This window comes from Martes martes (genome assembly GCF_963455335.1).
Source record: "Martes martes genome assembly, chromosome: 3".
In the NCBI taxonomy this organism is placed as follows: Eukaryota; Metazoa; Chordata; class Mammalia; order Carnivora; family Mustelidae; genus Martes; species Martes martes.
The window spans coordinates 72,947,349-72,974,756 of record NC_137890.1 but is presented as its reverse complement, the minus strand read 5'-3'; the positions used below and the strand labels follow the sequence as shown (position 1 = coordinate 72,974,756).

At 47.8% G+C, this 27,408-nt stretch overlaps 1 protein-coding gene across 2 annotated transcripts in view; it reads left to right on the top strand.

Moving 5' to 3' along the window:
- MTUS2 (microtubule associated scaffold protein 2) overlaps positions 1-27,408 on the top strand; it is a gene marked incomplete at its 5' end in the record, with an annotated part of 367,203 nt that overhangs the window by 324,334 nt on the left and 15,461 nt on the right. For both annotated transcript variants that reach the window (XM_080797952.1, XM_080797953.1), the window contains 2 exons: positions 18,798-19,012; positions 26,302-26,407. In XM_080797952.1, the coding sequence (XP_080654078.1) occupies positions 18,798-19,012; positions 26,302-26,407 (321 nt within the window). The remainder of the gene's footprint in view (positions 1-18,797; positions 19,013-26,301; positions 26,408-27,408) is intronic.

Genomic DNA, 27,408 nt, shown 5'->3' with positions numbered 1-27,408 from the left:
TCTTCATAAAAAATGTTCACAAAAACATTCATTGTATTTAATGTAATTCCACTATCTTTTCTCCAAGTCAACAATCTGGAAAAAAAATAGGTGAAAGTATTTCCTACTTTTCTGTAAGATTATTCTCTTCAGTGATGTTCTAACGCAGAAGTCTTCTTAGGGGAAATTTTAAAGGACTTGACTTTATTATTTTTTTTTAAGATTTTATTTATTTATTTGACAGAGATCACAAGTAGGCAGAGAGGCAGGCAGAGAGAGAGAAAGGGAAGCAGGCTCCCTGCTGAGCAGAGAGCCCGATGTGGGGCTCAATTCCAGGACCCTGAGATCATGACCTGAGCCGAAGGCAGAGGCTTTAACCCACTGAGCCACCCAGGCGCCGCCAGGACTTGACTTTAGATAATAAATCATTTAATCTAAGGAAACAACCCCACAGTGTACACACACACACACACACACACACACACATCCAGACATAAAGAAAGTGTACATCAAAACACATTCGGCAGAGACCTATTGGAATGACGGGGTTTTCCCTTCATTCCCCTCACTGTTCACTTTGGGGAGAGCAGGACAATTGTGTTTGGCCACGTTTGTAAGGAGTTGTGTGTAGATCCCTGAGTTCACCAGACAGCCAGTCAGGACACAGCCAGCAGGCAGAAGCCATACCAGTTATTTTACCAGTGAGAATTTAACATAAAGGATTGTTAAATTGGCAACCAAAGGGCAAAACAAGAACTCTGATGTGTCACGGAGCTAGCAGGTGTAGGAAGAAGGTGCAGGTACTCTGGTTGAAATGATTGAGGTTAAAATGATTGAAACTTAGGAGATTGGTTGAGGCCTTTCACAGAGCTGAGCCTTAGACCTCTGATGGGGGGCGCTGGTCGCTGAGTTGGTGGAGGAGCTCATGGGCTGAGAGCCAGGCCAAAGAGAGAGAACCAGGTGTTTGGGGAGGAGCTGGGAGAAGAGGTTTCCATGCAAAGGAGACTGCCAGTGCAAAGGCCCTGCTGTGGGAATATGCCTAGACCAGCAGTCCTCCCTCTGGCATCAGAACCACCGAGAGGGCTGGAGAAGCAGATTGTAGTCCCCAACCCCCAACACTGAGAGTTTCTGAGTCAGCCCTCAGGGGGTGGAGCCCAAGAATTAGCATTTCAACAAGTGATCAGGTGCCACTGAAGCTGCTGGTCTGGGGATCATACTTTGAGAACTGCAGTCCTCAAAGCATTCAGGGAGTGGCAAAGAGGCAAGTGTAGCTGGAGCAGAGTGAACAGAGACATAGGAGTGAGAGCCGAGGTCCGAAGGCCATGGGGCCCAGATGCTGGCAGACCTGGCAAGCCATCATGGTGACCTGGCCTCTACCCTGAGCGAGGTGAGGGCTTTGTGCAGAGGAGCAAGGGCTGATACAGTCTTCGAGGATTCTCTCTGGCTGCCACCTTGAGACTCAGTGGTACAGAGGAAGGGGCCATGAGCCAAGGAATGCAGGCAGCCTTGAGAAGCTGGGAGAGGCAAGGCCATGGATTCTCCCTGGAGTCTCCAGAAAGGAACCCAGCCATACCAACACGTTGGTTGTTATCCCGGTGAGACCCATCTTGTATTCACAGAACTGTTAAGACAATAAATTTGAGTTGTTTTAAGCCATTAATTTTATAGAGGTTTGTTACAGCAGCTGCAAGAAATGAAGGCAGGGGTTGGAGACAGAAGAGGGAGAGAACTAATGAACAAGGAGGGTTACCTCCGACAAGACATAATCTTCCAGAGTAAAGATTCATTTTTTAAGTTTCAGGATAGGAAACAGTAGGGTTCCACACCTGTTGACTTCAGTTTTCTCAGTGAAGTAGAAGTCAAGGCTGCATGCCCAGTGAGGGTCTTTTATGGATGAGGAAGTTGAAGCAAGCGGAGAGGTAGCTAACTTGCCTGAGATCACACAGCCAAAAATAACAATGGGTTCAAACCGAGGCAATCTGACCCCAGAGCACACCCTCTTGACCACTTCTCTAAGTAGCTGCTTCTGAGCAACGAAGTGAGAGCATTTGAAGGGATCAACATTGAGTGGTGGTGAAGGCTAAGTTGGAGCCATCTCTGGGACTCCGAGGCCCAGTGAAGGGCATGGCAATGACCACCATTGTGGAGTGTTGGTGGAGTCTGTGGTTGCCAGCTCTGAGAACAGTCCAAAGGCCATGGTCCTGGACAGGCCATTCATGGGTATGTCACAGGCACATGCTGGGAGGCTGAAAATAGGTGTGGAGAGGAGGCTACAAGCAAGTGCCGGCCTCCATCCTGCCCAGGATGCATGATGGTGGGGAGGGCTAAGGTGTCACTATAGGATTGCAACTATGAGGGGAGGAAGATGGGAAGCCACAGGCAGGAACTTTGAAGGAAAGTCAGTATCCTTAGACTCAAACTAGTTAAGAAGGCATAGCCTCAGAGCTAAGTCTGAACACACAGGCTCAAGGTCAGCAAGCGGATCTCAGGCCAGGTAAGAGAGAACAGATAGGTGTGTGGTCAGACAGATGGCTCAGAATGGCAGCCATGAGCAGGTTCTATAGCCTGGGATAGATATCAGACTGATGTTCAAGGCTGTGGGTCTTCTATACCCCCCAGCAGAGGCAGCACTCTACAGGCCTGAGTACTGAGCACTGGGTCTAGGGCCTCTCTACTCAAAGGGTGGTCCCTAGACCAGCAGCATCCTCCACCAGCCGGTGGCATGTTTGAAATGCAAACTCTCATGCTCCACCCCAACCTCTGAATCAGTGTGTGCATGTTTAAAAGATCCTCAGATGGTCTGCATTACAGTTTAATACAGAAGTGCTATATGTTTTTTTTTTTTAAGATTTTATTTATTTATTTATTTGACAGACAGATTACAAGTAGGCAAGAGAGGCAGGCAGGGAGAGAGAGGAGGAAGCAGGCTCTCCGCAGAGCAGAGAGCCCGATGTGGGGCTCGATCCCAGGACCCTGGGATCATGACCTGAGCTGAAAGCAGAGGCTTTAACCCACTGAGCCACCCAGGCGCCCCAAGAAGCGCTATATGTTTATAGCAGTGTTTCTCAGCGTGTTGCTTGGACCAGCAGCAGCTGACATATCACCTGGGAACGCATTAGAAATGCAGGTTCTCAGCCCCTCCCCTCGCCCCCCCGCCCAGACCCACTAAATCGCAAGCCCCGCGTGTGATTCTGATGTCCACTCAAGTCTGACAGCCTCTGGCTTTGGGTGCCAGAACCCCGTGGTAGCATGGACTTGAGATTGCCACAAATGTGGACTGACTTGGTTCTGCTGCTCCGGCTCCTCTTCTATGAAATGGGATCACAGAGTAGAGATCTTGCCCACTTCGTAGGGATTTTGGGCAGGTCAGTAACCTGTCCACGTAGAGAACTCAGGAGCGCCTCCAGGCCCATGGAGAGGGCTAAGTACCTGTTAGCTGTGATGCCATCCACGGTGTACCTTTCCTGGTCAGATGTGCTTTTCCTTCCTTTCTACCCAAGACCTTTTTCTGGGAAACTGGAAGAGAAGGAAATGTTTGCATTTTCTGGGACCTCGTGTGATGAGAAGCCCCTTCTGCTTCTCTGTGATTCTGTTTTTTTAAAACAGACATGTAATATTTTAACTAGCCAGTAACAAAATGGGGAACTTATCTTCTTGGGGATTCTAAGAATTATCACACAGGTCTCTGCTAATGAGGACTGCCTCCAGCCACCCTCGGGTCCATTAGGTAAAGTGGACACGATCATCTCAGGCTTTGGCTTTGATACAGGCAGCCACTCCCCAACCTCTCACGAGACACAGGACGGGGTTGTCAGGTCCTTATCTGATAACTGTGTCCTCAAACAATATGTATGTACAGATATGCAGTGATCTAAAGCAGTAATAACAAACACTGTGAAAATAATTTTTAGCTAGGGCAGCACTGACCTCCTACACCCTCAATGAGTACCCGAGTCTTACCTTAGGAAGTCAAGTTGGGCCCTCTCCATCTAGATATATGCATGGAATGTGTGTTTTTTAATCCTTTGTCCCAGCCAAACATTCATGAAGTGTGGAAAATATTCCCATATATAAGATTATAATGATTCTTTGACTCCCCAAAATAATCAACAGCTAATATTTATCACTAACCATTTATCCAATGATTAGTAGACAGCAAACAAGATCCTAAGCACCTACCCTCAATTATCCCATGTAAACCTCACACTAACCCTAAGAGGCAGTCTCTGTGTGACCCCCATTTTACAGAAGAGGAAACTGAGGCTCAGTGGGTTAATCCTCCCCACACAAGCATCAACTAATAAGCTCAGGCCCAAGTCTGTTGGACACTACAGCCCATGCTCCTGCCACAGCACTTGGAGGAGGTCTCTAACCCAGCGCTGTGTAAAGACAGTAACAGGATTAACCAAGAATGACCGAATAACTGAGAAACTTCCCTACCTGCAAATACATCATAACTTGCCTTAAGAGCTACAAGGTGGATTTGATCTGAATCTCCAGATGTCCCCTACTGAGGTTACCTGCACCCTTATTGAGTCCAGCTGGATGGCTCCTCCAACCCAGCCAGGATCCTAGTGCTAAGCTCCCTTCTGTCCATCCCCAGGCCAGGGTGTGCTAAGATTCCTCGTCTCTCCCAGTGCTCTCTGAGTTTGACTTTGCTCGAAGTCACTTTAAGAACCCCCTACATCTAGCAGGTGAATCCCACCAAGGCTTGTCAGATATATTAGGTACTGCACGGGCTACCACCACCTGACCCGCTTCTTATTTATTGCCAGAGATGGTAACCCCTTCATACCTCCACCATCAAAGAATCTTCTGTCTTTCTCTAACAGGAGGGCTTGTGCTCATGAGCCAAGGTTCTCCACAATCTCTGAGCAGCAGAGGGTGGCAGGGCAAATAACCAAAATAAAAGTAAGCCCCTTTACCTCATATTTCCTGACTGTGTCACACACAGTTGTCTTGGTATTTTCTGCAGTATTCTATGAAATGCCACAGGGGCAGGTGTCTCTGTTTGTATACTTTATACCTTGCTGTCAGGAAGGTATCCTTAACATTGTAACCTTTTCATGGTATTGCTGGGTTTTGTTTAGGATCACACACCCAGCCCCTATTTCCTACCAGGAGAAGAAGTTGGTGTGGTTCATTATCTGGTCTCTCTTAGATTTTATTTTATTTTCTCTAACTTGCTCTTCTTTCCATGCTTGTATTCTAAAGCTCATCAGTCCCTCCTCCTCTTATTTGACCAGCTCATGAAGCCAGATCCACCCCCACCCTCCATGCTGACTGCCAGCCCCCTGCCTGCGGCCCCCGGGCAGGTCTTGGTCTAGACTGGCTGCTTCAGTGCCACACATCCTCACCAAATGTGAACTGTGGACAAAGGACGTACTTGTGGGTTTTCAGCACTGAGAATTTTTGCTTTATCCATAGTCTTGAAGTCAGTTCCTTACCTACCTGGCAGCTGTGTGCTCAGAGAGAGGACCGCCACTAAGGGTGACATCTCACCTCCCACCTGCCCTCAGGTACCCCATGGACCTCAGACAACGCTTCTCATGGGAATCTCCCGGAATCTTGGTCACATGCAGGTTCTGATTCAGTCCATCTGACTGGGTCTGAGCTTCTGCATGTCTAATAAGCCCCCAGGTAAGGGTACCACACTCAGAGCAGGAAGGCATCAGCACGCTGCCCAGTGAGGGTGAGCCTTGAGCCAGCCAGACACCGTGCCAGCTGTTCCACACACACAAACCATATTTCATCCCGGCTCCGTTCAGTGAGGTACAGCTGTCTTCATTTTTTTAGTTGAAGGCCATTTTTCTGAATGTTCCCTCAGTTTTGGTGACTGTATAAATTAGAACAGTCTGCAGGTTGACAGGAAGCCACCACCGAGGAGGTCATGATTCCCTTGGATGCGGTAAAGTGGCTGTTCTATTGGAGACACTGTTGCCAATTAAATGGGGTTTGCCCCTACTGTAGAGACACCAACCCAGGAACTGGGATAACCTGGAGTCTGAAGGTGAGAACACTCCAGGCTTCCTGAAAGAGGAGTGGCTTCCCATGCTGCCTTCTCCCACACCGACTGACTCTGCAGGTAGGGATCCCTCAGCCTTGTTCCAGAAAGCATGTGTTTACAGAAAGCTGCCTGGTGTTGTGCTAAGTGGCGTGGGAGTCCACTGGTCAAGGCAATGGGTCTAGCCAAGGCATCGGGCAGGTGTTTCCATTAATGCTAAACACACTCTTGGGCTATGGCCAACTGTGTGAAAACTGTTCCTTCTGTGTCTGTATCTAAAAATTTGTGGGTAGGAAGAATTTGAGGTGGTCCATTTTGTTCCTTAGAATGGATCTGTTGTATTTGGTAGTAATGAAGAGAGGCTGAGATGAGTTAGTAGGGGAATGCCCGTGTTTGGAAAAAATAAGCTCCTGAAGATATAAAATATTAATCTTCCATTCCTGTGAAAAAATTAAGGCAGTAAAGCCTCAGACAGAAAATAAAGATGATCACAGGTCTGGGAAAACCTCAGAGAGGCATCTCCCAAATCCCATGGAGAACACAGAATACCCAAGGCCAGGTGGTGCCTGCATCTGACAACCTGAAGGAAGGAAGGAATATATTTAAGCCAATTACCACCAAATACATTAAAATGTATTATCTACATTTGATCCTCATACTCACCTAGGAGCAAATAAGGGGCAGGGGCCAGCCAAACTCTGGGACAGAAGATTGAAGTTAGCAACTTGCTCTAGAATAGGGTCACTCCAAGTTGTGAGGCTTCTTACATGATAGGGTCCTGGGAGCTCATTTTCTAGACCTCTCTGTAGGGCAAGTTCTCTCCATAGTAAAGAGCAGCCCAGAACTTCAGCTTATACTGTTTAAACATTTTCCAGGACATTATTAAAAGTTCCTTCTAAAAGGGATGTTTTACATGAAGAGGATGTTACTCATACAATTTATGTAACAAGGACTAATTTGAGATAAAATTAAAGGGTCATCGGGGCGCCTGGGTGGCTCAGTGGGTTAAAGCCTCTGCCAGGGTCCTGGGATCGAGCCCTGCATTGGGCTCTCTGCTCAGCGGGGAGCCTGCTTCCTCCTCTCTCTCTGCCTGCCTCTCTGCCTGCTTGTGATCTCTCTCTGTCAAATAAATAAATAAAATCTTAAAAAAAAAATTAAAGGGTCGTCTTTTCAATGCCATTTTGCTAAGAGGAAAAAAAATTAAAAGCAATAAATATTCCCGACAACCACATGAAGCCATTACCTGTCCCGTTTAACGCTGGGTCTTCAGGATGGTCCCCGTGGAGTGTGTTAGATGAGCGTGTGCCCTGGAGAGGCCTTTAAAACTCCACAAGCCCAAATTAACCTGGAGGAAAGGAAGAACCAGCTCTGTGCAAAGCCATTTTCCACATCAAGCCATTTCCTCTTGATGGGCAGTAATGTTATTAGTTCTCATGTGGACAGCATTGTTTTGCTTTTCAAAACATAGGATTATAACCACCCTCTTAATTCCATTTCGTTCTTTGCCTCCGTAAATCATCCTTGTGTTTTTCTCCTCTCAGACCAAGAAGATTACCTATAAGCATTGCACATTATCTTTACCTATGAGATCAGTCATTATCCATTTGTTGAAATGCTCATCCTTTGTCTTAAAGAACACGTCAAAATGGCACGAGGCTTTTCTTATTGTGAAAGAGCCTTACTGATTGGGATTTCTCTATCTTTTTTCCTTATATCTCTTTGTTTCCCTTCTTCCAAAATGTAAGGCAGAATAGCAGTCCAGTTATTACTGGAAAGAGCACTTCCGAGATTCCCATGGATCGAATCCTGGCTGTCCCTTTCTAGCTGTGTCAGCTTGGACAAGTGACTTCACCCCTCTGAGCCTCTGTTTCCTCTTCTATAAAATCAGAGCAGAAATGGCTGCTTTGCCTAGCTTGGAAATTTGCTGGGAAGATTAAACAAGGTAGTGTTTGTTGTGTGTTAAAGAACTTTATAATGAGAACACCTACAAATGCCAAGCACTGTGTTATCACTCTTAATGTCTCATGTCATGGAGATGAGTGATTGTATACATTTTCCCTGCAGATGAAGCTTATCTCTTTAGGGGACCATTGGGGGAGGGTCAGAACAAAAAATCATATACTCTTCCCTGTCTTCTTCAAGGAAGACTCTTCTTGATGATCTGGGTCACCATTATAATATCCATAGAATTCTAGAAGGCTAGGAGAGGAAGGGGGCTTAGCACTCCAAGTGCCCATAGGAATCATTCTGCAAGGACTGCTCTAGCAAAACACCACAGATGGGGGGCTTAAACCACAGAAATTTCTTTCCCCACGCTTCTGGAGGCTGGACATCCCTGGGTAGTTTTCTGCTGGGGCCCCTCCCCTTCGCCTGCAGGTGGATGTCTTTTCCCTGTGTCCTCACCTGCCTCTGAACATGTGCCTCTCTGCTGTCTCTTCCTCTTCTTGAAAGGACAGCTGTCCCTCTAAATTAGGGCCTTATTTTCGCTTAATCACCTCTTCAAGGTCCCTATCTCCCAAAGCAGTTACATCCTGAGGTGTCCTGGGGGTTAGGATTTCAACATATGATCTGGAGGATCAGGGACATAGTTCAGCCCAGAACAGTGCCGTGTCCTACCTCCTCATTTTATAGATGAGAATGTTGAAACCCAGAGAGGTTGAATGATGTGCTAAAACTCCCACAGCGGGTGTCAGCAGAGGCTGGAGCCCAGCCCCATTCCTTCCCTCCTCCCCCCTGCCGTGCCTCCCATGAGGGCTGCTTGCTGCCTGTGTCCCCTCTTCTTGCCCCTGGACTTGCCCTTCTCCCCACAACACAGCCCCCCCCCACAGGCACCCACCATACTCACCTTCTGGTGTGTGGGGACTGTGCTCCTCAGGGTCCAGGGCACAGGAAGACTTGTTCACTCTCAGTCCTGGGTGAACATGTCAGTGGTGAGGAGTGGGCTTTGGCGCATCATGACGTGTGTTCGGGAATCTTGAGGTGTCTTGTATATCGTCATCCACTCTTGGGGCTGTGTTCCCAAAGTTTGACCCATAGGTAAGTGAAATGTTCAGGGGCTTTCAAACACACCTCAGGAAGATACCTTTCTGTATCTGTCCCATAGCTGTCAAAACTCCTAACATCTGGAAAGTGTTCTTCCCCTTGTCATGGCCAGATCTTGTGGATTCTTTCAGAAACCACGTCCACCCCCACAGGGAGGAAAGCACAGCTGCCAAACTGCCCCAGCTTCCCTGGGAGAGATTTACTAACTGGAGCCTCTCCTGAGGTGTCAGGCTTTGAACACCTCAACACTTCTATAAAATGGACCACAGCCTATGAATCACTGTAATACAGCCTATCCTCGTTCATCATTAAAGTGGCTTGTCAGAATTCAGGGTCCTGAAGGGAAAGCCCTTCCCAGGTACCGTGGACTAGAGGAGAACCCCCCCCCCCCGCCAGCGTCTGTGAACTGTGGGCCCTCTGGTGTGTATGCATTCATCTATGAATCCAGGAGAGCTTTGTCTGATGCCTAATGCCTGGTGTTTCTCTCTGGTGGGACTCCTCCCGCCATGTTCCTGTCTCCTGAAATGGCACCACTGTCCCCCACTGCTCAGGCCAGTCACCTGATTCATGCTTCCTGACTTCCTTCATCTCTTTCCTCCAATCCTTGAGCTCCTCAAGGTGGCTTTGCCTCCCAAATACAGCGCACGTCCATCCATTCCTCAGCCTGCTGTAGACTTAGCTCCCGTCACCATGAACTCCACCGGGACTCCACACGCATCCTCTCATGGCTGTTCTTGTCCCCATCCTTGGCTCTTATAGTCTGCAGCTGCCAGAGGGATCTTGTAAAAGCTTGCTTAGCCCTTGTTGTCCCCCATTTGAGACTGTCTGGGCTTCCCACTGTACCAGAGTAGAGCCCCAACTCCTCCTCAGACACCACGGGCTCTGCACGACCTGACCCTGCCTGTCTCTTGAACTTCACCTCCCTCCACTCTCCCTGTCACGGACACTCGAGCCCCATGGCAGTCTTTCTGTTCCTAATGGACATTCCAGGCTCAGGACCTTTGTACTTGCTGTTCCTTGCACATGAGCCTCCCTCCCTCCAGCTCTCTGTGCACCGCCTCTCTCTTGTCATTCACAACTATAACTGGATGTTGTCTTCCCAGAGGGACCTCCCTGGTCCATCCCGCCTCAGCCTAACCTGCCCTTTCCCTGGTCCTTTGTTAGTGTCATCCTTCTTTTACTTCTCTGCACTTATTAAAAGCTTTAGCTAGCTAAAACGTTGCTATTTAAAAGTTTTGCTCACTTATTTGTGACACCCATGACAGTGTGTCTTATTCACACTGTGCCACGGAATGGGGGGCTGCGGGGAGGCTGGCACAGGGCAGGTGCTCTGTAAGTTCAGTCACTGTCTACTGACTGTCGGCCTGCCTATGGGTGTGACCCTGTCCCACTAGTAGGAACACAGACAGGAAAAGAGGCAGGTAAAGGACTCTCTCCCTGACTCCTTCTGTCTCTTTTCTGTTCAGTACTGAACCTTTCATGTCCTTCCTTTTCTCTCTCCTTGACATTTTCATCAAAACGAAGGTCTTACAGAGAACTGAGGGCAGGGCTGTGAAGGGCACTGCAGCCGGAACTCACACAGCCTGTTAGCAGACCAACCCTGTTAGCCTTCTGCCTGTCCCTGGGATCTGACAAGTGCAGACAAAGGCATTCGCCACCAGAGGGCAGTTTTTCAGGCAGAATGGCTCCCCCTAGTGGGCACTCGTCGGTTACAGAATCACTGCCATTAAAAAAAAAAAAAAAAAGCCCAAACGAAAAACTTCACAGTGTAAAGACGCTCATAAAATTTAACCTTGTGTAGTTTCCACTCCTGGGGAGTTATCCTAATGGAAAAAGCAAAATAACATATGGGTGACATAGACCATATTTCCAGCAATAAGGGAGTATAAATTGTGGTACATCAACAGGGGAATCTAAGGAAGCCGTGAAAATGTTAAGCATCAGGACACGGACATTTCCTAATAGAATATTAAGAATTCACACCACTGCAACAGCTATGAAGGGAGCCTGCAATTGAAAATTTCATCTTTTCGGGCGCCTGGGTGGCTCAGTGGGTTAAGCCGCTGCCTTCGGCTCAGGTCATGATCTCAGGGTCCTGGGATCGAGTCCCACATGGGGCTCTCTGCTCAGCGGGGAGCCTGCTTCCCTCTCTCTCTCTCTCTCTGCCTGGCTCTCTGCCTGCTTGTGATCTCTCTCTGTCAAATAAATAAATAAAATCTTTAAAAAAAAAAAAGAAAGAAAATTTCATCTTTTCTATGCAGGGAGATTATGGTTAATTTTTAATTTTTTTCCTTGAAAGTTGTTATGTCTGTTTAATTACCACCCCCCCCAAAGAAGCAACTTAATCGTCTCTGTAACTGTGGGATCTCGCTCCATCTGTATGTGACGATGGTGACTACTTCAGTTTTCTAGGGCTGCACTTACTAGGTCCCGCAGGCTGGGGGACTTAAACAGCAGAAAGCCATTTTCTCACAGCCGTGGAGGCTGGCAGTGAAAGACCCAGGTGTTGGCAGAGTGCTAATTCTTCTGAGGCCTCTCTCCTCTTGGGTTTTATAGATGGACCCCTTCTGTCACATCATCTTTCTTCCATAGGCATCTGGATCCTACTAAGACACCAGTCAGATTAGATTAGAGCCAACCTTAACGCCCTCATTTTAACTTCACTACCTCTGTGAGAATCCTGTCTCTAAACACGGTCACATCCTGAGGTACTGGGGGTTAACAGCTCAGTGTAGGAATTCAGTGACTCTTATAATACTTAGATACTGACATGGGATATAGTAGAATTCTTACATACTTATTATGTGCTTATTATTTATATACTTATTATATCCTTATTAAGTATATTAGGAAGTAATAAGGTTACTATTAATACAATAATATTGTAATACTGATATACTATATAAATACTTATAAACAGAGCATCATCTCTCATTATTTATTTATTTATTTTAAATATTTTATTTATTTATTTGTCAGAGAGAGAAGGAGCACAGCAGGGGAAGGGGCAGAGGGAGAAGCAGGCTCCCCGCCGAGCAAGGAGCCCCATGCGGGACTCCTCTGGGATCTTGACCTGAACCCAACGCGGGCACTTAACTGACTAAGCCCCCCAGGTGGTCCTCCTTTCTTTATACTTAGATGATTTTATAATTGTGTCCTCTAAAGCCCTTGCTATGATGCAGAAGGCAGTGCAATATTGTTCCTTATCCCTTTGTCCTGAGCTGTAGAGCCTGTGTGGTGTTCCCCCATCTTTGTTACCTCTTCGGCAAACTGATAAAAAGTTGTAATTATTTGAAAGACCGTCGGCCATTTGTTTACAGGACATTGATCTTACTCACTGAATTCTGCTCCTTTCAGTTGATTTACGAGCTGTGGTTAACACAGTACTTTTTTTTTTACAAATGGTGCTGCAGCAGTTTTCTCTGCCGGTGTCCCAAGGATCCCTGCATCTTCATGTGTCCCACTCACGAGCTAATGGGTTGGTATCGTGGTATTATGTATACCTGGGGATGTGCTAAATGCAGCTTTAATAATATCATATAGTATTATAGTGTATATGCACACATGCACACCACCGTATACATTCTTACATACACTGCCCTATGCGTTCGGCTTTAAATGCACCATAGATTCTAATCCTGCTTTTGCTTTTCAGACTCATGCCTGTGAATTACAAGTGTTATGTGTTCTTAGCCAATCAAAATTCTTTATTTTCAAAATTGTTGTCTCAGCTTTCTAGGTATTATCATGGTGTGTGTCTCTCACTATAAAGTACCAAATGCTTTCATGAGAATAGAAAAAAAGAAAGAATGAATGAAAGTAAGACTCCAGATGTTGTGTAAGGCTACTAAATTAGCCTGCCTTAATCTCTGTCTGCAAAATGCCCGAACAGATATATTTTTGAAGATTGACCAGAAGAAAGACATGATGTGACATTTCTTTCTTTGGGGACTCCCTTATTGGAGCTGTCCTCCTGGGGTCCCCGCTGCTCTTCTATCTAGTGTCTTCTGCAGGCTCAGGGCTTATAACATGGCGGCATGGGAAGATTAGAGGTGTCCCCTCACTTGTACCTAATAGCAACTGGGAATTTGGGGATTGGAGCTCTATGTGAAAAAAATGATTACTTTGCCACCTTATAGACAGCAAAACGGAGGGCTTCACATCTCATGATTTATTTAAGGCAACAGTGTAGTTCAGGGACAGCTCTTGGATGAAAACCAATCATCTCTGACTCCCAGTCCCGTGAATCATCCTGCCACTAATATAAATAAAATAACAAGTAAGATAGAAGAGCCTTGTTAGTTCTGACCACTGGATACCATAACCTTTTCAAACCCTGTCTTCTTAATTATGATAGTAATTCTTAAAAAAGTTTTTTTTTTTAATTTATTTTTCAGAGAGAGGGGGAGCGCATAAGCAGGGGGAGTGGCAGGCAGAGGGAGAGGGAGAAGCAGACTCCCCATTGAGCAGGGAGCCCGATGCGGGGCTCAATCCCAAGACTCTGGAATCATGACCTGAGCTGAAGGCAGACACTTAACTGACTGAGCCACCCAGGTGTCCCAATTATGATAGTAATTTTTAATTTTTTTAACTTTTGAAACATAAAGAAATAATAGGTTTTTTTTTATTAAATGTATGTTGTTGCAGGTGTTCATTGGACCTGGAGTCCTATAATTAAGCACACAACCTCCTGAAAAAGGGAAGTGGAAATACAGATATATTTCATTCCAAATAGAATTACATCATCACACTGTTTCTGCATCTTTCCTTTTTTGTTTAATAATATGTTACAGATATCAGTCCATAATGGCACTAAGAGATTTACCTTATTTTTTTATTTAACTGGTTACCCATACCACTTTATATACAGGATCTGTCCTATGTGTATATTGCACTGATCATTTCTATAATAGCCCAGACTGCTTCCCTAAAGCAAATCCTGCTGTAGTCACCATCCAAGAGCTACTTTGTGCACTTGTAAAATTATTGGCTTCAAGGGCATGCATCATGTCATTTCTTCCTCCAGTGAACTGAATTGTTTTCATTTGTTTCTTTACCTTTCTACCTGTTTCTTTCCAACTACACAATCTGTAGCGTCAACTTACTGCCTAAATTTCCTAGAATTAATGACACTGATAGGAGGACTATATAATGAATAAATTTTTTCCCATACAAAATAGCACTTACCAAAACCAAAATACATGGTTAGTATATTTTGTTATTTTCATTTGAGCTTTATATGCTCACTCTATCTCTAGTTAAGAGGCAGTAAGAATTGAATTTCTCTCTCCCTCTGCCCTTCCTCCATGTTCCGTCATGTTCCGCAGGTATCAGAGTATGTGTGCGTGTGTGTAAGACAGTGTACTGGTGGGGTTTGCATTTCTGTTCTGTTTTGCCAGCATGTATCCTCGTCCTTGTTATACGGATGTTTTCCAATCAGAATGTGACCTTTCCTTCTATAAAAACATCTACATTAATCCTCGGAGGTATTTTCCCTGTCATGCCATTTAAAGTGTACAATTCCGTGGTTTTTAGTGTATCTGCAGTTGTGCAACTGTCACCACAATCTGTTTAGCACATTTTCAACACCCCCGCAAAAAACCCGTGCTCTGTAGCTGTCACCCCCCAAATGCTCCCATCCCTCACATGTCAATGTTAAAAGATATTCTTGCCCTCCAAAGCGGCTTATCCATCATAGTCCCATGAATGGTCCATTGGATTCTACTTTCTCAGATCTTCCCTGTGTTATCAGAATATTTCATCTTTAGTAGCCTTATTGATGAAAGATTGTTTCTTACTTTGGTTTGCATATGCTTATTCAGGAATGGTGCTGACCATCATGACCTTTTGGCCATCTGTGTCACCTGTCTATGCAGTGCTGTGTAGACCTATTTTAAATAAAAGCAAACATATTGTCACTACTTTGTCCCCATCCACTGGTGCATGCTACATGGGGTAAAGACCACTATGAAGTTAGTCCACCCAAATTACAGGAAAAAGAGCATCCTCTGAGCAGGCCTCGGAATCCAGAAACTGCCCTGAGGCTACCTGTGTGTCCCCAGGCGTCATCTAGTGGCGTCCTTGTTCCTTCTGTCAGATGACTCCCATCCTTCCCCAGTGTAGGTACAATTACTGCTCCTCTATCTGCCTCCATTGTTTTTTAAAGATTTATTTATTTATTTTAGAGAGAGAGCACACACAACCTGGGGGAAGGGCAGAGGGGGAGAGAAACTCAAGCAGACTCCGTGCTGAGCACAGAGCATAATATGAGGCTCAGTCTCACAACCCTGAGATCATGACCCAAGTCGAAATCAAGATCCGGAGTCTGAACCAATTGAACCACCTAGGTCCCCCTCTGTTTGGCTCAATTCGACTTTGTCTCAGTCCATCAACCACTATTTTTTTTCCAACCACTGTTTTTTAAATGCACATTCTGTGTTCTTTGTTCTGTGCTATTAAAAAAATCTAGTCACCCCAGGAGGCAACTGGATGGCTCAGTCAGTTAGGTGTCTGGCTTCTGCGCAGGTCCTGATCCCAGAGTCCTGGGGTCGAGTCCCGTGTCAGGCTCCCCAGTCATCAGGGAGTCTGCTTCTCCCTCTCCCACTCCCTCTGCCCCTCCCCTCTCTACTCATGCTCTCTGGCTCTCTCTCAAATAAATAAAATCCTTTAAAAATTTTTTTTAAATTTAAAAATAAAATTCAGTCACCCCAGGATAAACCTGTCTTTATATACACACCTCTCACCTGGTCTCTGGATCCTGAGAGCCTTTTTTTTTTTACCAGCTAAATTCCCTGGTGAAACTGCTAATAACTTTCCCTGGCTAGAGGGTCTTTGGGAAAAGCCAGAACTTCCGGGAGCAAGTGTTTCCCCACTGCTACTTCCAGACCAGAGCCCCTTTGACTGTTAGTTACTGTCAGGTCCTTTTTATAGGGACCAGAGCCTCCAGCGATCAGGCGTAAGGGAGAACCCTCAACCTTTTCCACCACGACCTCACTACCAGGCATCAGAAAGCCTCGGACTGAGTCTGTTATTCATGCCAATATTTGTTAGCAGTCCCAGAAATCTGTCCCCTAGGTAAACCTTGCCCAAAAGATTGACTCTCAGTGGAGGTGACAACAATATTCAGGGGCATCCCTAGCATATGTGATGCTCTAGATGGACCATTCGTACATTGCTCTTTTATACCACAGATCACTTCCCATATAACCTTGCAATAATCAGTAATAAGCATTATCTTCCCAACTCACTACACACCCAGTTGAAAAAGAAATTTCATTTTTATTGGTTAACATTCAAATGAGAATGCAATGCCGCTTCTGTGATGTTTCTGCCAAACATGCGTGACCTGAATCTAGTAATGAGGAATCATCAGACAAACCAAACTGATAGACGTTCTACAAAATAACGGCCTTTAGTCTTTAAAAGTGCCAAGTTCAGGGTGTCTGGCTGGCTCAGTCAGTTAAGCCCCTGCCTTCTGCTCGGGTCATGATCCTGGGGTGCTGGGATCGAGTCCCACATCAGGCTATCTGCTCAGCGGGAAGCCTGCTTCTCCCTCTGCTGCTTCTCCCCCTGCGTGTGTGCACTCTCTCTCTTTCAAGTAAATAAATAAATAAAATCTTTTTAAAAATAAAATAAAATAAAAGTGCCAAGGTCCAGAAAGTCCAGAACAGACCAAGCGTTATCCCAGACTGGAGGAGAGTGAGGAGACCATGCACCTAAAGGCAACTTAACAATTCAGAGCTGGATCCGTTCTCTAGAAAGGATATTACTGGGACAATTGGTGAAATTTCAGTGGGCCTGAGCATTGGATAGCACTACTGGATCGGGGTCAATGTCCTGATCTTAATGAGTATATCGTGGTCATGTGGGAGAATGTCCTTGTTTGCAGAGAATATACACTAAGGAATTCAGGGTTAGTGGGACAACAGGCAAGCATCTTATTCTCAAATGGTTCAGGGGACGAATGTCATTTGTACAATCATTTGTCCTGTACGTACAAGTTTTCTCCGTGATTTTTCTGGAAGCACAAAAATTATTTTTAAAAACCTCAACAGTAACTATAGCAATTGTTTGGAACTTAGGCCAACTTTTGTTGGGGAGGATTATTTTTCACTAACATTTTTCAAAATTGCTGGTACCAGGTAACATTAAAAGGCAGAGAGTTCTCCAAGTCCGTTTGGTTATTGCTTTTACATTCTCTAAAACAGTACGCTTTCTGATTTCCCGCACCTGGAGGGGACAGCACCCGCCATCCCACCCTGGGTTCCCCTGATTACCTTGGCAGATCCCGCAAACAGCTTCTCCAGACCCCGTGTCGGAATCCTCCAGCCGATGCCAGGACCTGGGACCCTAGGCCAGGTGAAGCAGGAGAGCAGGAAGGCCGCTGGGGTCGGTCGGCCTTCGGCTGCTGGGCTGGCCAGCTGTTTACCCACTGTTCTCATAGGGCAACGGGTCTGCGTGGTGTCCAGCCAATCCATCACTCATCTTACCAGGGGAAGAATGTTTTTAAACATCCCTATGCTGAATAAGAACATTTTTAGAGCAGAATGTGACAAAGGAGCCCTTGAACTAGCTGCCTCTTTAGGGTGGGACTTCTGATTAGGATGTTTCAAATGCGGTCTCGCTCACCCCTGGGTGTGTGTTCCTGATCACCCCCCCCCCACACACACACACACACACGAGGTGCAGATCCCATTTAGCCAGCGCTTACACCATTACGAGGTACGTGACCATGGTTCCCCAGCGTGTCGTGCAGAGCGGAGGGCGTTTGTGGAACGTACATGGTGTGTGTGAGCACCTTTCTGTGTGCGTGTGCTGGGTGTAAGCAACTCCATGTGGCCTAAGCAGAGCAGATTGTCAGGCTGTTTTTCTCCTTCTTGAAAACAGTTAGCAATGGAGGCAGCGATCTTTAAAATGGAAGCTGTCACTCTTGCCTGCAGCCTTAGGGAAGCACAAATGCTAAGCAGAGCAGGGGCGGGGTTGGGGCAACTGGGTATGGGCTGTGCCACTGTCCCCATCCCCTGCACAGAAAACACACCACAGCTCTGCCAGGTGTCATGCCTACGCCAAGGGGTATTGAGCAGTTGGTCCTTCTGGGGGAGAATGGTGGTTTGTGAAGCTCCCTCACCCCTGCACTTTCTCTGAGATCATCCCACCTGGCATTTCAGCCCCGAGGGAACAGCCTTCAGTATCTACGCGTCCTCCCTCTCCTCTGTCCCCACTTCCCCACCCCCTCCCCATTATGTCCCCAGCTTCCAGGGGGACTCAGGTCCCAAACCTCAATGGACATGAGTCACCATGGACCTTGTGAAAAGTAAATCCTGAGTTCCTGCCCCAAAGGCTCTGACCCACTCAGAGCATGCCTAGGAGCGGACATTTTTAACAAATACCCCATATCTTGATGGCTATGGTCTGTGGGCTCTCGGAGACGCCCTGCTGTAGTACAGGAACATAGGGCTTGCGGTCAGAAAGCCCAAGTTTGCCTTCGCAGCTCTCTCTCCGCACACCGGAGGACCTTGGGCAAGTCCCAAGAGCTCCCTGGGGCTCAGGTTCGACCTCAACACCCAGGGTTTGTTGTAAGGATCAAATGTGGTAGAGGGCAAAGCGCTTTGCAAACAGTGAAGCTCTCCAGAAGCAAGAGTAAGAGGATCTCGCCCTGGTTGTGACAGTGACCTGGGTGATCTACCGGTGGGGATTAAAGACACTTGGGTGTGATGCCTTTGGTCTCGTAACCCATTGTTTAAAAGGGGTTATTCTCCCCCTCCTCCCCTAGCCTTCCATACAGCCAAGTGCGAGAAACTACAGAAGGAGAAGGAGGACCTGGAGAGGCGGTTCGAGGAGGAGGTGCGGAAGCTGGGCTGGCAGCAGCAGGCGGAGCTGCAGGACCTGGAGGAGCGGCTGCAGCTGCAGTTTGAGGCGGAGATGGTGCGGCTGCAGGAGGAGCACCACGCCCAGCTGCTGCGCATCCGGTGTCAGCACCAGGAGCAGGTCAGTCCGCCTGGGGCTCCGGCTCTGCTGTCGGGACACACAGGTGCAAGGTGGAGGGGAGCCACTGCTGCTTTAGCAAGAAGCCCCGCTCTAGGAGGTGAGCTTCTGGAAAGTTCACTCTCCGACCTCCTTTCTTCCTGCTGTCCCCTCTCTTCCTCCCCCACAGACACCCTGGCCTCCAGCTCCCTACTTCCCAGGCACACTCCCACGGAGGGTGGCAGGGGGTGGGGCGGGGAGTACTTTTCCCTCTGCCTGGAATGCTCTCCTTCCAGACATTCCATGGCTCCCTTTTTCCCTCTCATCCCGACTGTTCTCCAGCTGTTCTCCAAAGTCACTTTCTCTGTGAGGCTCTTTGTTTCTCAAAACTTACAGCCCCTCCCCCACCACATACATGCTTTTCCTGCCTCCTCCCTACTCTAGCCACGTTATCGCTGTTGAACAAACTATACATTTGAATCAGGTCCCCCGTTTCTCATCTGTATATTCCACAGAGGGCAGTGATAATCATAAGCAAATGCCCCTAACACTTGTGATGTGCCAGGGGACTGCTCGTAACTCTCTTCATATACTAACTCACCTAGTCCTCGCAACAGCCCTGCAAAGTGGGTACCATGATCACCCCCATCTTACTGGTGAGAAGACCGAGACTGAGAGGTTAAATAACCGGCCAGAACTCACAGGGCAGGGCACGGAAAAGTCAGGGTGGAACCCAGTCTGGCTCCAGGGTCCCATGCCGTCCAGCACGAACTTCAAATTCTTGGCCAGGTCTACCAGTGCCTTATGCCCTGTGCCGTGCCTGTCCTCGGCTCGCATCTGCTGAATGAGGGATGAATTCCTCTGGTTAACCTCAGCTGGCCAGTCTTCTTGGAGAGGGCAGTGCACCCTGGAGCAACTGGGGAGGATTCCTGGGGTCATGCCCACCCCCTCAAGCCAGCTCTCCTCCAGGACTGCGGCTCAGGCAGCAAGACAGTGGGTCCCCTGAGAGCTAGTTTGGCTCCTGCCTCTGCTCTTCCTTCCAAGCCCCCAAGGCCCTGATGCCCTAATGCCCGCTTCTAACAGGTGTGTTATTTCATGGCATCTGCCGGTGACATTACTAAAGTAGGCTGGCATTTGTGAAGAGTGTTCTTTGTATGTCGGGGCGTGCACTGAGAGCCCTTCATTATTGTGAGTGTCCGGGCTGCTCTCCTCAGACAGCTAGACAGACATCCTGGACCGCAGTCCCCAGATGCTTGTGAATGCAGAAGCCACAAGCGTCATTTCAGAGTAATAATAAGCACTATGGTTGTAATTTGAAATCTCCCATTGGACAGCCCTTTATTCGGTTTCTCGGGTTAGTGATCTCCTTTTCTAGAAGCCTGTGGAAACCAGACACACCTGTCTGCTTGAGGTGCGTTAAACCCCGAGCCCAGGAAACAGAGCACCTGGCAGCTAAGGTTACCCGCTGTGGCAAAGATCAGAAACTGGGCTCCAGGGTCTTGCCTCCTAAGCTTGCAGAGAGGCGCTCCCCTGAGCAGGCGTTCGCACCTGCTGCTGTCCACAGCCGTCCCGATTTCCTGGCCCCTCGGTACCTCTCAGATGTGTGCAGAGACCAACTTGTTCTGTGCCTCTATATCCCTGCGCTGTTCATTCCCTGCTTTACACAGAACGTGTTTTCCGCCGTAGCCACTAAAAGATTTCTGATCCGCAGTTGGGGGTTGGTTGAGAAGATGCCAGGAGGCAGGGAGATGGTCACCAGCCGGAGAAGGCGCCTGGAGGGAGTCCTCCGAGCAGAAGTCATGTCTGGGTGCTGTGTATGGGAACCACAGAGCTGAAGCCACAGCTGAGTGGAGCCTGTCCACTGGTGGGGCACTGCGGGGGCCTCACGGAGTTTCGCTGGGAAATGTGCTCTCTCCCGGCCTCTGGGCTGGGCCACAGCAGCCTTGTAGAGATTTGATACTGGGAGGGATTGGAAAGAAAGAAGGCCCCAACTTTCCCCTTGAGAATGAGTTACATAAGCCACACATTTAGGATTTACCTTAGGAAGGATCTGAGTTCTGTTCTTCTCAATTCTTCGTAAGAGCTAGAGATTCATTTATTCATTCATCAGTGCAAAGAATATTTAGCAAATGCCACTGCACTCAAAGCATTATGGCAGGCGCCTGGGAGAAATACCAAGATATAGAACACGTGGACTTGCAGGTTAGAGATCGGGGCAGTTCTGAGACAAGGACTCAAGAAACCGTAATACTGGGTGAGAAGTACAGAGGGCGCATTCAGGAATTTAGATTACTTCCAGCTATAAGGAGAGGGGAAAGCTTTATGAGGGAAATAGCTTCTGAGGACTTTCTATGTGGGTAAACCTGACCTACGGAAACCCATTGGTTTGGGGGTGGGCCGGGGATGGCGATTTAAATCTATGAATTGTTCTGATGCTATCCTGACCCTCCCCTTCTTCAGCAGAGAGCACGCGGGCAGTGGAGAGGAAGGTGAAATGCATGTCAGTCCTGCATTCCCAGTTTGCAGACAGAATCAATGCCCGTTGGTCTAGTGCGGGAGAAGCCTCAAGTGCATGACTGCCGTGGAGATTTGGATGCTCTGGGGTGTGAATTACCCCGGTGGGGATCTCCACACCCTGTGGGCCTTCCTTATCAGGGACAGCTACACTTGGCAATGCTAACTCCGAAAGTAGCAGCATGTCTGTGCTCCTGGAGCCTTAAAAACCAAGTTAACCAATCTGGCTTCTCCTCGTGCCCCAGTGCCCCAGGTTGGCAATGGGGACGCAGTGTCAATTTCAACGTGTAGGATTTTGGGGGGCTTTAACTCAACTTAGGAACTCACTGCTAGGGCAGGCTGACCTCTGAGTTCACTGCAGTTTCATCCCGTAGGACAGATCCAGCCATCTGCTCACCTGGAGAGGCAAAGACTGTCTGTCTCTGCCTACACCTGAACTTCTGACAAAACACCCCTCCTCATCTTCACCCCACATGAGTTAAATCAGAATTGCTGAGGGGGGCCTGGCATCATTGGTCTGTAAAAGCAGGGCCCCGTCCTGCAGTCTCTGGTTAGGGGCACGAGCGGGGCCATGGGGAAAGCCTCTTGGCTTTCCTCGGTGACCTCCAAGATAGAGTAGGACTTTGATTTTAAAAGCAGGACTAAAAGGTGTTTCATTAAAATCAGCTCTCATTTTCTAACTTGCTTCACATTAATAAAAGATCGCCAAAGCTCTCCTTTCTCGAAGCACATAGAGCACGCAGGACAAATTTTCACAATCAACGCACATGCTTTTCCCTGTGCGCCCCAAGCGTTGTGGTTTCTCTGTCCAGCTTGCCGCCCTCCCTTCCGGGCTGCCTGCGGCTGTCCCCCATGGATACTTAGCCACACAGCTTGGTAGCCAGTGACCAGATTTGCGACCTTTGACCCCAGTGCTCCCAGGCCTTCGTCAGTTTGTCTTACTCCCTGACCTGGCCCTGAAGTCACTCTCCTCCGGGGGCCACTGCGTTCCTAGATGCATTATGGATTCCGCTCAATAAAGTCTAAGCAGAGCCTTTTCTTGACTGGCTGTGCTGGTTCTTCAGAGTTTCCACCAGCCTTGTCTCCTCTCCAGGACATACTTTCTACCCTTTCCTGGAAAAAAAAATCACCCTTTTAGATTAGCTGGTAGGCTCAGCCTCCCCAAGCTTAATCAGGACCAACAGAGGCCACTTTGTCCATCATGTTGCATTATGTCTCTTCGATCGTATGCAGTCGGCGTTCAGTGGCCAGCAGCAGAGCCACGCTGTTCCTAATCAAACCGAATGATGTCCCTGGGGGCCTGCTGTCTTCCAGCACCAGAGCCCCTGCATGCAGTGCGGAGGTGGGGCAGAGAAGATACGGCCTTCCGGGCAGCGCTGCCCACGTGCTGGGCTACAGAGGGGACAGCGGTCCTGGGGACGTGATGAAGTCACACTGGGCAGTCTGGCACCGCTGGCTGCCTGCTCCATGTCAGTGCCCAGGAGGCTGTACCAGGGTCGGAAGGGAAGGAGGGTCTTGTCCTTACCTAGAAAGGAATGTCAAGAGAGCCCTGGGCAGAGTAAACATGGGCTGGCTCCCTCTGTCTGACCAGCTATGAATGCAGAGTCTGGGGTGGGCGCAGATGGGAGTTGAATGTGGTTTGGGTTTAATGAGTGAAACTAAGCCTTCCTCATTCTAAAGGTCAGTCTTTTCGAGGTGAATTGCCAAAGCCTCAGACAACCGTATTTTGCAAATGGCTCAGGGGGGTAGGCCCCACAGCTGCAGTCTTACCCATCTGAGGGTGGTTTTTCCAAGCTTTTGCTCTGCTGTAATTCAGCCCCGATGAGCAGCAAGCAGCTCAGGGGAATGGAGCCAGCTGCAGGAACAGCTGCCTCGGGGCAGGCCCGTCAGGGCTCTTCCAAGGGCACATCGATAGCCTCTTCTATGGCACAACCCACAGCTCCCTCTGCCCGCTGGAGGGAGGAGGGTGGCCCAGGTGTGGTTCAAGGGGTCCCTACCCAGGATTCTAGATGGAAAAGAAGGATGCTTCACCCAGCATTAAGTCTGCTGTGGACTGACCTAATTTACTGTCTTTTGCCTCTGACTGGGTGATCTGTGTGCCCAAAATGACCTTGTATTTCCCTTGGTTCAACTTGTCTGAATCTCCTCACCTGCCTTCAGAAGGTTTCCAGTCTTCTCAGGCTGAGAGACCTTACTGGCTGCTTTGGAGTGGGAGCCCGTGCTCCAGAAAGAAGCCAGGAGCCATGGGAAATGTCGTGGGGACTAATACCATGACGAGAAAGGGCATGCCAAGAGTGGACAGCCCCTTCTTTCCTCTATGCCGTAAAAACCATAAAGATGTATAGAACTTACTGAAATTACTAAATACCGAAGAGTAAGGATTATTGTGCCCAAATTTTGCCTTATTGGCTCCCTTCGAAACTGGGAGTACCTTCAAAATGGTACTGGGCGTTCCATTCCTTTCTGAGTTAGGGACTTAGTATTTCATTCATAAAAGCACCTCTGAGAGGCTGTAACAGAGAGCTCATGCCCTTACATCACCCTTCACGTATTGGGGGCGGTATTTTATCACCAGTAAGTCAAAGACCCGCCTTCAAACAAACCAGAAGGGCGTGTATTTAGCCACAAACATAATGTAGAATTGCCAGTCAAAGCATATTCAGCTTCGGGGGCACACGGGACTCTTCTGGAACCTAGCCCTTGCATTCATCTGTCTTTCCTGAAACCAACCATGGCAATTTATATAAGAGCCTAATAAATTAGAACCATACCAAGGACTGATGAAAGACGTTTCTTTATTCCAAACTGGGTAACATAACTCCAAATAATGTGGGGTTACTTGTTTCTACAGTGTCCTATGGGCTTAACTGACATCAGTAATAAAGCAGAAAGAAAAGATATTTCCATTTTTTTAAATTAGTGATTTATTTTTCCAGGAGAATAAAAGGCTCGGGACAAAGATGCTATGAAAACCTCACATAAACAGGAATTGGACAATTAAGTACTGTGGTAATCAGCCTTTCTGTCGAGTGCATTCATAGCTCTGAGCCTTAAGTAAAAGATTGTTTAATCAAGAATGACCGGCAAATAAAAGCAAATCGTTGCATACCACGTCCGTTTGCATATGATTGGGCAGCTTTCCTCACACGGTAGAGTTCATTGTTGGTTTTGCCAGTGAAAAGTTCTCATTTTCCATAGGAGAGAGAAGTCCGACAAATTCTCCTATGCAATTACACTATCCAGAATGGGAATCCTTCCCATTTTAAAATAAAAATACTCTGATGCATCCACTTCCCGAGTGGGCATTCTTTCTTGAGGAGAGCCCTTCCTCCCTTAGAGTCAAAGGTCGGCCTGTGACTTAGCCCCAGAAAAAGGAAGGACTCTAAGAGATGGCTGGCTATTACCTGCCAGCAGCAATGTATTCTCACCTGGTCCGTCCAAGAGCTTCAGGCCCTGGGCCCTTTTCCTGGTTCAGTGTTTCTCAAATGCCAGACTTTGATACCCTGGTAGGCCGCGAAATAAATTTCATGACTTGCAACTGGCATTTTGAAAAACAAAGTGAGATAGAAATTTTAAGACCAAGTGATTTCAAGGAGGAAGGGAACCGGCTGTATCGTGGAACTTTGGTTTTGTGTGTGTGCCCATGCACAGTGCAAGGTATGGTGGTGTTTTTTAACAATGGTTCACTGACAAAATATTTGGGAAAATGCTGTTCTGGTTTGCTAGTGTGGGGCGGGGGGATTGAAATTACTCCTTAAAGTCAGCCACTGGAGGTTAAAGCAACAGCCGCAACAATAACAAAAACAGTAAACACCCTGGGGGTGGGGCGGTTTGCCGAGATGGGGAGGGATCAAAATAAAAATCCTGGAGCAGCCGCACTGCCTGTGATCACATTCTAGAAATGTGCCTTCAGCCAGAGAAACAGGTGTAGTTCCGTGTAGTCCCACGTTGCCAGGGCAGGGGGTGGAGGGAGTCCAAATTGCGATCTCGAGGGTAAGGTTACGGCGAAGCGGGGGCGCCGAGCGCACACAGATCTGCCGGCCTGTCCTGGCACTGGGGAGAGCATCCTGAAGCTCCGGTGGGGGTCTTGCTGGGGTAGGCCACAACAGTGTGTTTGAGAGAGTTTCCCCAGCGGGGTCAGACAGACCTAGGCGGGATGGCCAGCTCTGCCATTTACAAGCTCTTGGCAAAACACTTCAAACCCCTCTAAGCCTCGGTCTCCTTGTCTATAAAATGGGCATAAAAATACCTACTTCGTGATGTCACTGTGAGAGTTAAGCGGAGGAACCAATAGCAGGTGGCTTAATGACCATTAGTTCCCTCCATTTGTCTTGTGTGCTGATGCTCCCACCTGCCACTGGACAACAGAGAGCCAACCATCCAGCAGAGGGCCCTCTTCTTTTCCTTATCTGCCATTTTCTCCATGAGGGGTGCGGGAGAAGGAATGGGAGTGGGAAGGAGGTGGGCCAGAAGCCAGGCCTTGGGCAGGGAAGAGCTGGCTCAGGCAGCTGTCCCCCACTGGGAGCTGCCAGCCTCCTACAGACAGCTGGGCTGAGGCGGTGACTTCCCTGTGACCTCCCGCTGACTTAGGGGGCTACCACATCATCACCAAATCCTGGCTCCCCTGCCTTGGTGCAAGACCCAGATGGCTGTCACCTCAGCAAAATGGCTTGTCCTGGACGTTTTGGTCACAGATCGCTCTACTAGTTGAATACCAACTGTGTTCTCCAAGCAGCGAGGACACTCCTGCCACCCATTCCTCCATCTCTGTGTGTAACCATAGCTGTGTTCTCCTCCAGGTAGAAGATCTCACGGCCAGCCATGAGGCTGCTCTCCTAGAGATGGAAAATAACCACACGGTAGCTGTTGCGATCCTACAGGATGACCACCACCACAAAGTCCAAGGTAGCTACCAGCCTCAATGTGGGCGGCCATTCGTGGTGGGCTGTGCAAGCCAAGACGTTGCTGCCAACCCTTCCTCTCTTGCTCCTCTTCCCGTTTTCCCTTCCTCTCCATCCTGATGTGTCTTTTGTGTTGCTTCTTATGGAAAGAAGAGATGAAAAATCCAGGATCCATCCAGGTAACTATTCCTTTCCTCAGAAGCATTTACTGTCAAACTTGCCCAGATATGAGAACCCCGAGGAGCTGTGCCAGGGACGAACGCCAGCCCGGGTCCCACCTGGCAATCCCATGTAGGTGCTGTGGGCTTCCTGAGATCATTCTAATGGGTTTCAAAGCTGGAGAACCACTCTTTCAAAGTAGGCCTGGAAGTCTTGGGTTTTACCTTGTCTTGTAGCCTTTTAAAACAAAATGGCGACCCCGAGATGGGTGGGCTTTCCCCACACTTGTGTTGTGTTCAGGGCCACAGCAGAGTCCAGCTGGATCTAGGTCTCCATACCTCATACTCAGACACCACGTTCCTCGTGGAGTTCCAAATCTCTTTTTACATTTTTTGTAACTTTGAATGATCTTTCAATACGTAGAGGTTTTTTGTGGGTCATGACAACAGTAACAACATCTACCATGTCTTACTAAGATTATTACTTTGTGAAAGAAGCTTTTTTACACCTTTGACATGCATTTCCATTAGTATATATGATTTATTTTTCAATTTCTCTCCTCACCTCACCTTTTTCCCTAGTTAACTGGTTGTTAAAGCATACTAAAAGCAATGAAATTCAATAAATAGATTAATGATTTTTAAGAATTTAAAAGTTAACATCAAGGTTTTTGTGTTTTTTTAAAGATGTATTTATTTATTTTAGAGAGAGAGAGCATGAGGGGGAGGGACAGAGGGAGAGGGAGAGAGAATCTCAAGCAGACTCCACACTAAGCACGGAGGGATCTATCTCACAACTCTGAGATCTCAACCTGAGCCAAAACCAAAAGTCAGATGCTTAACCAAC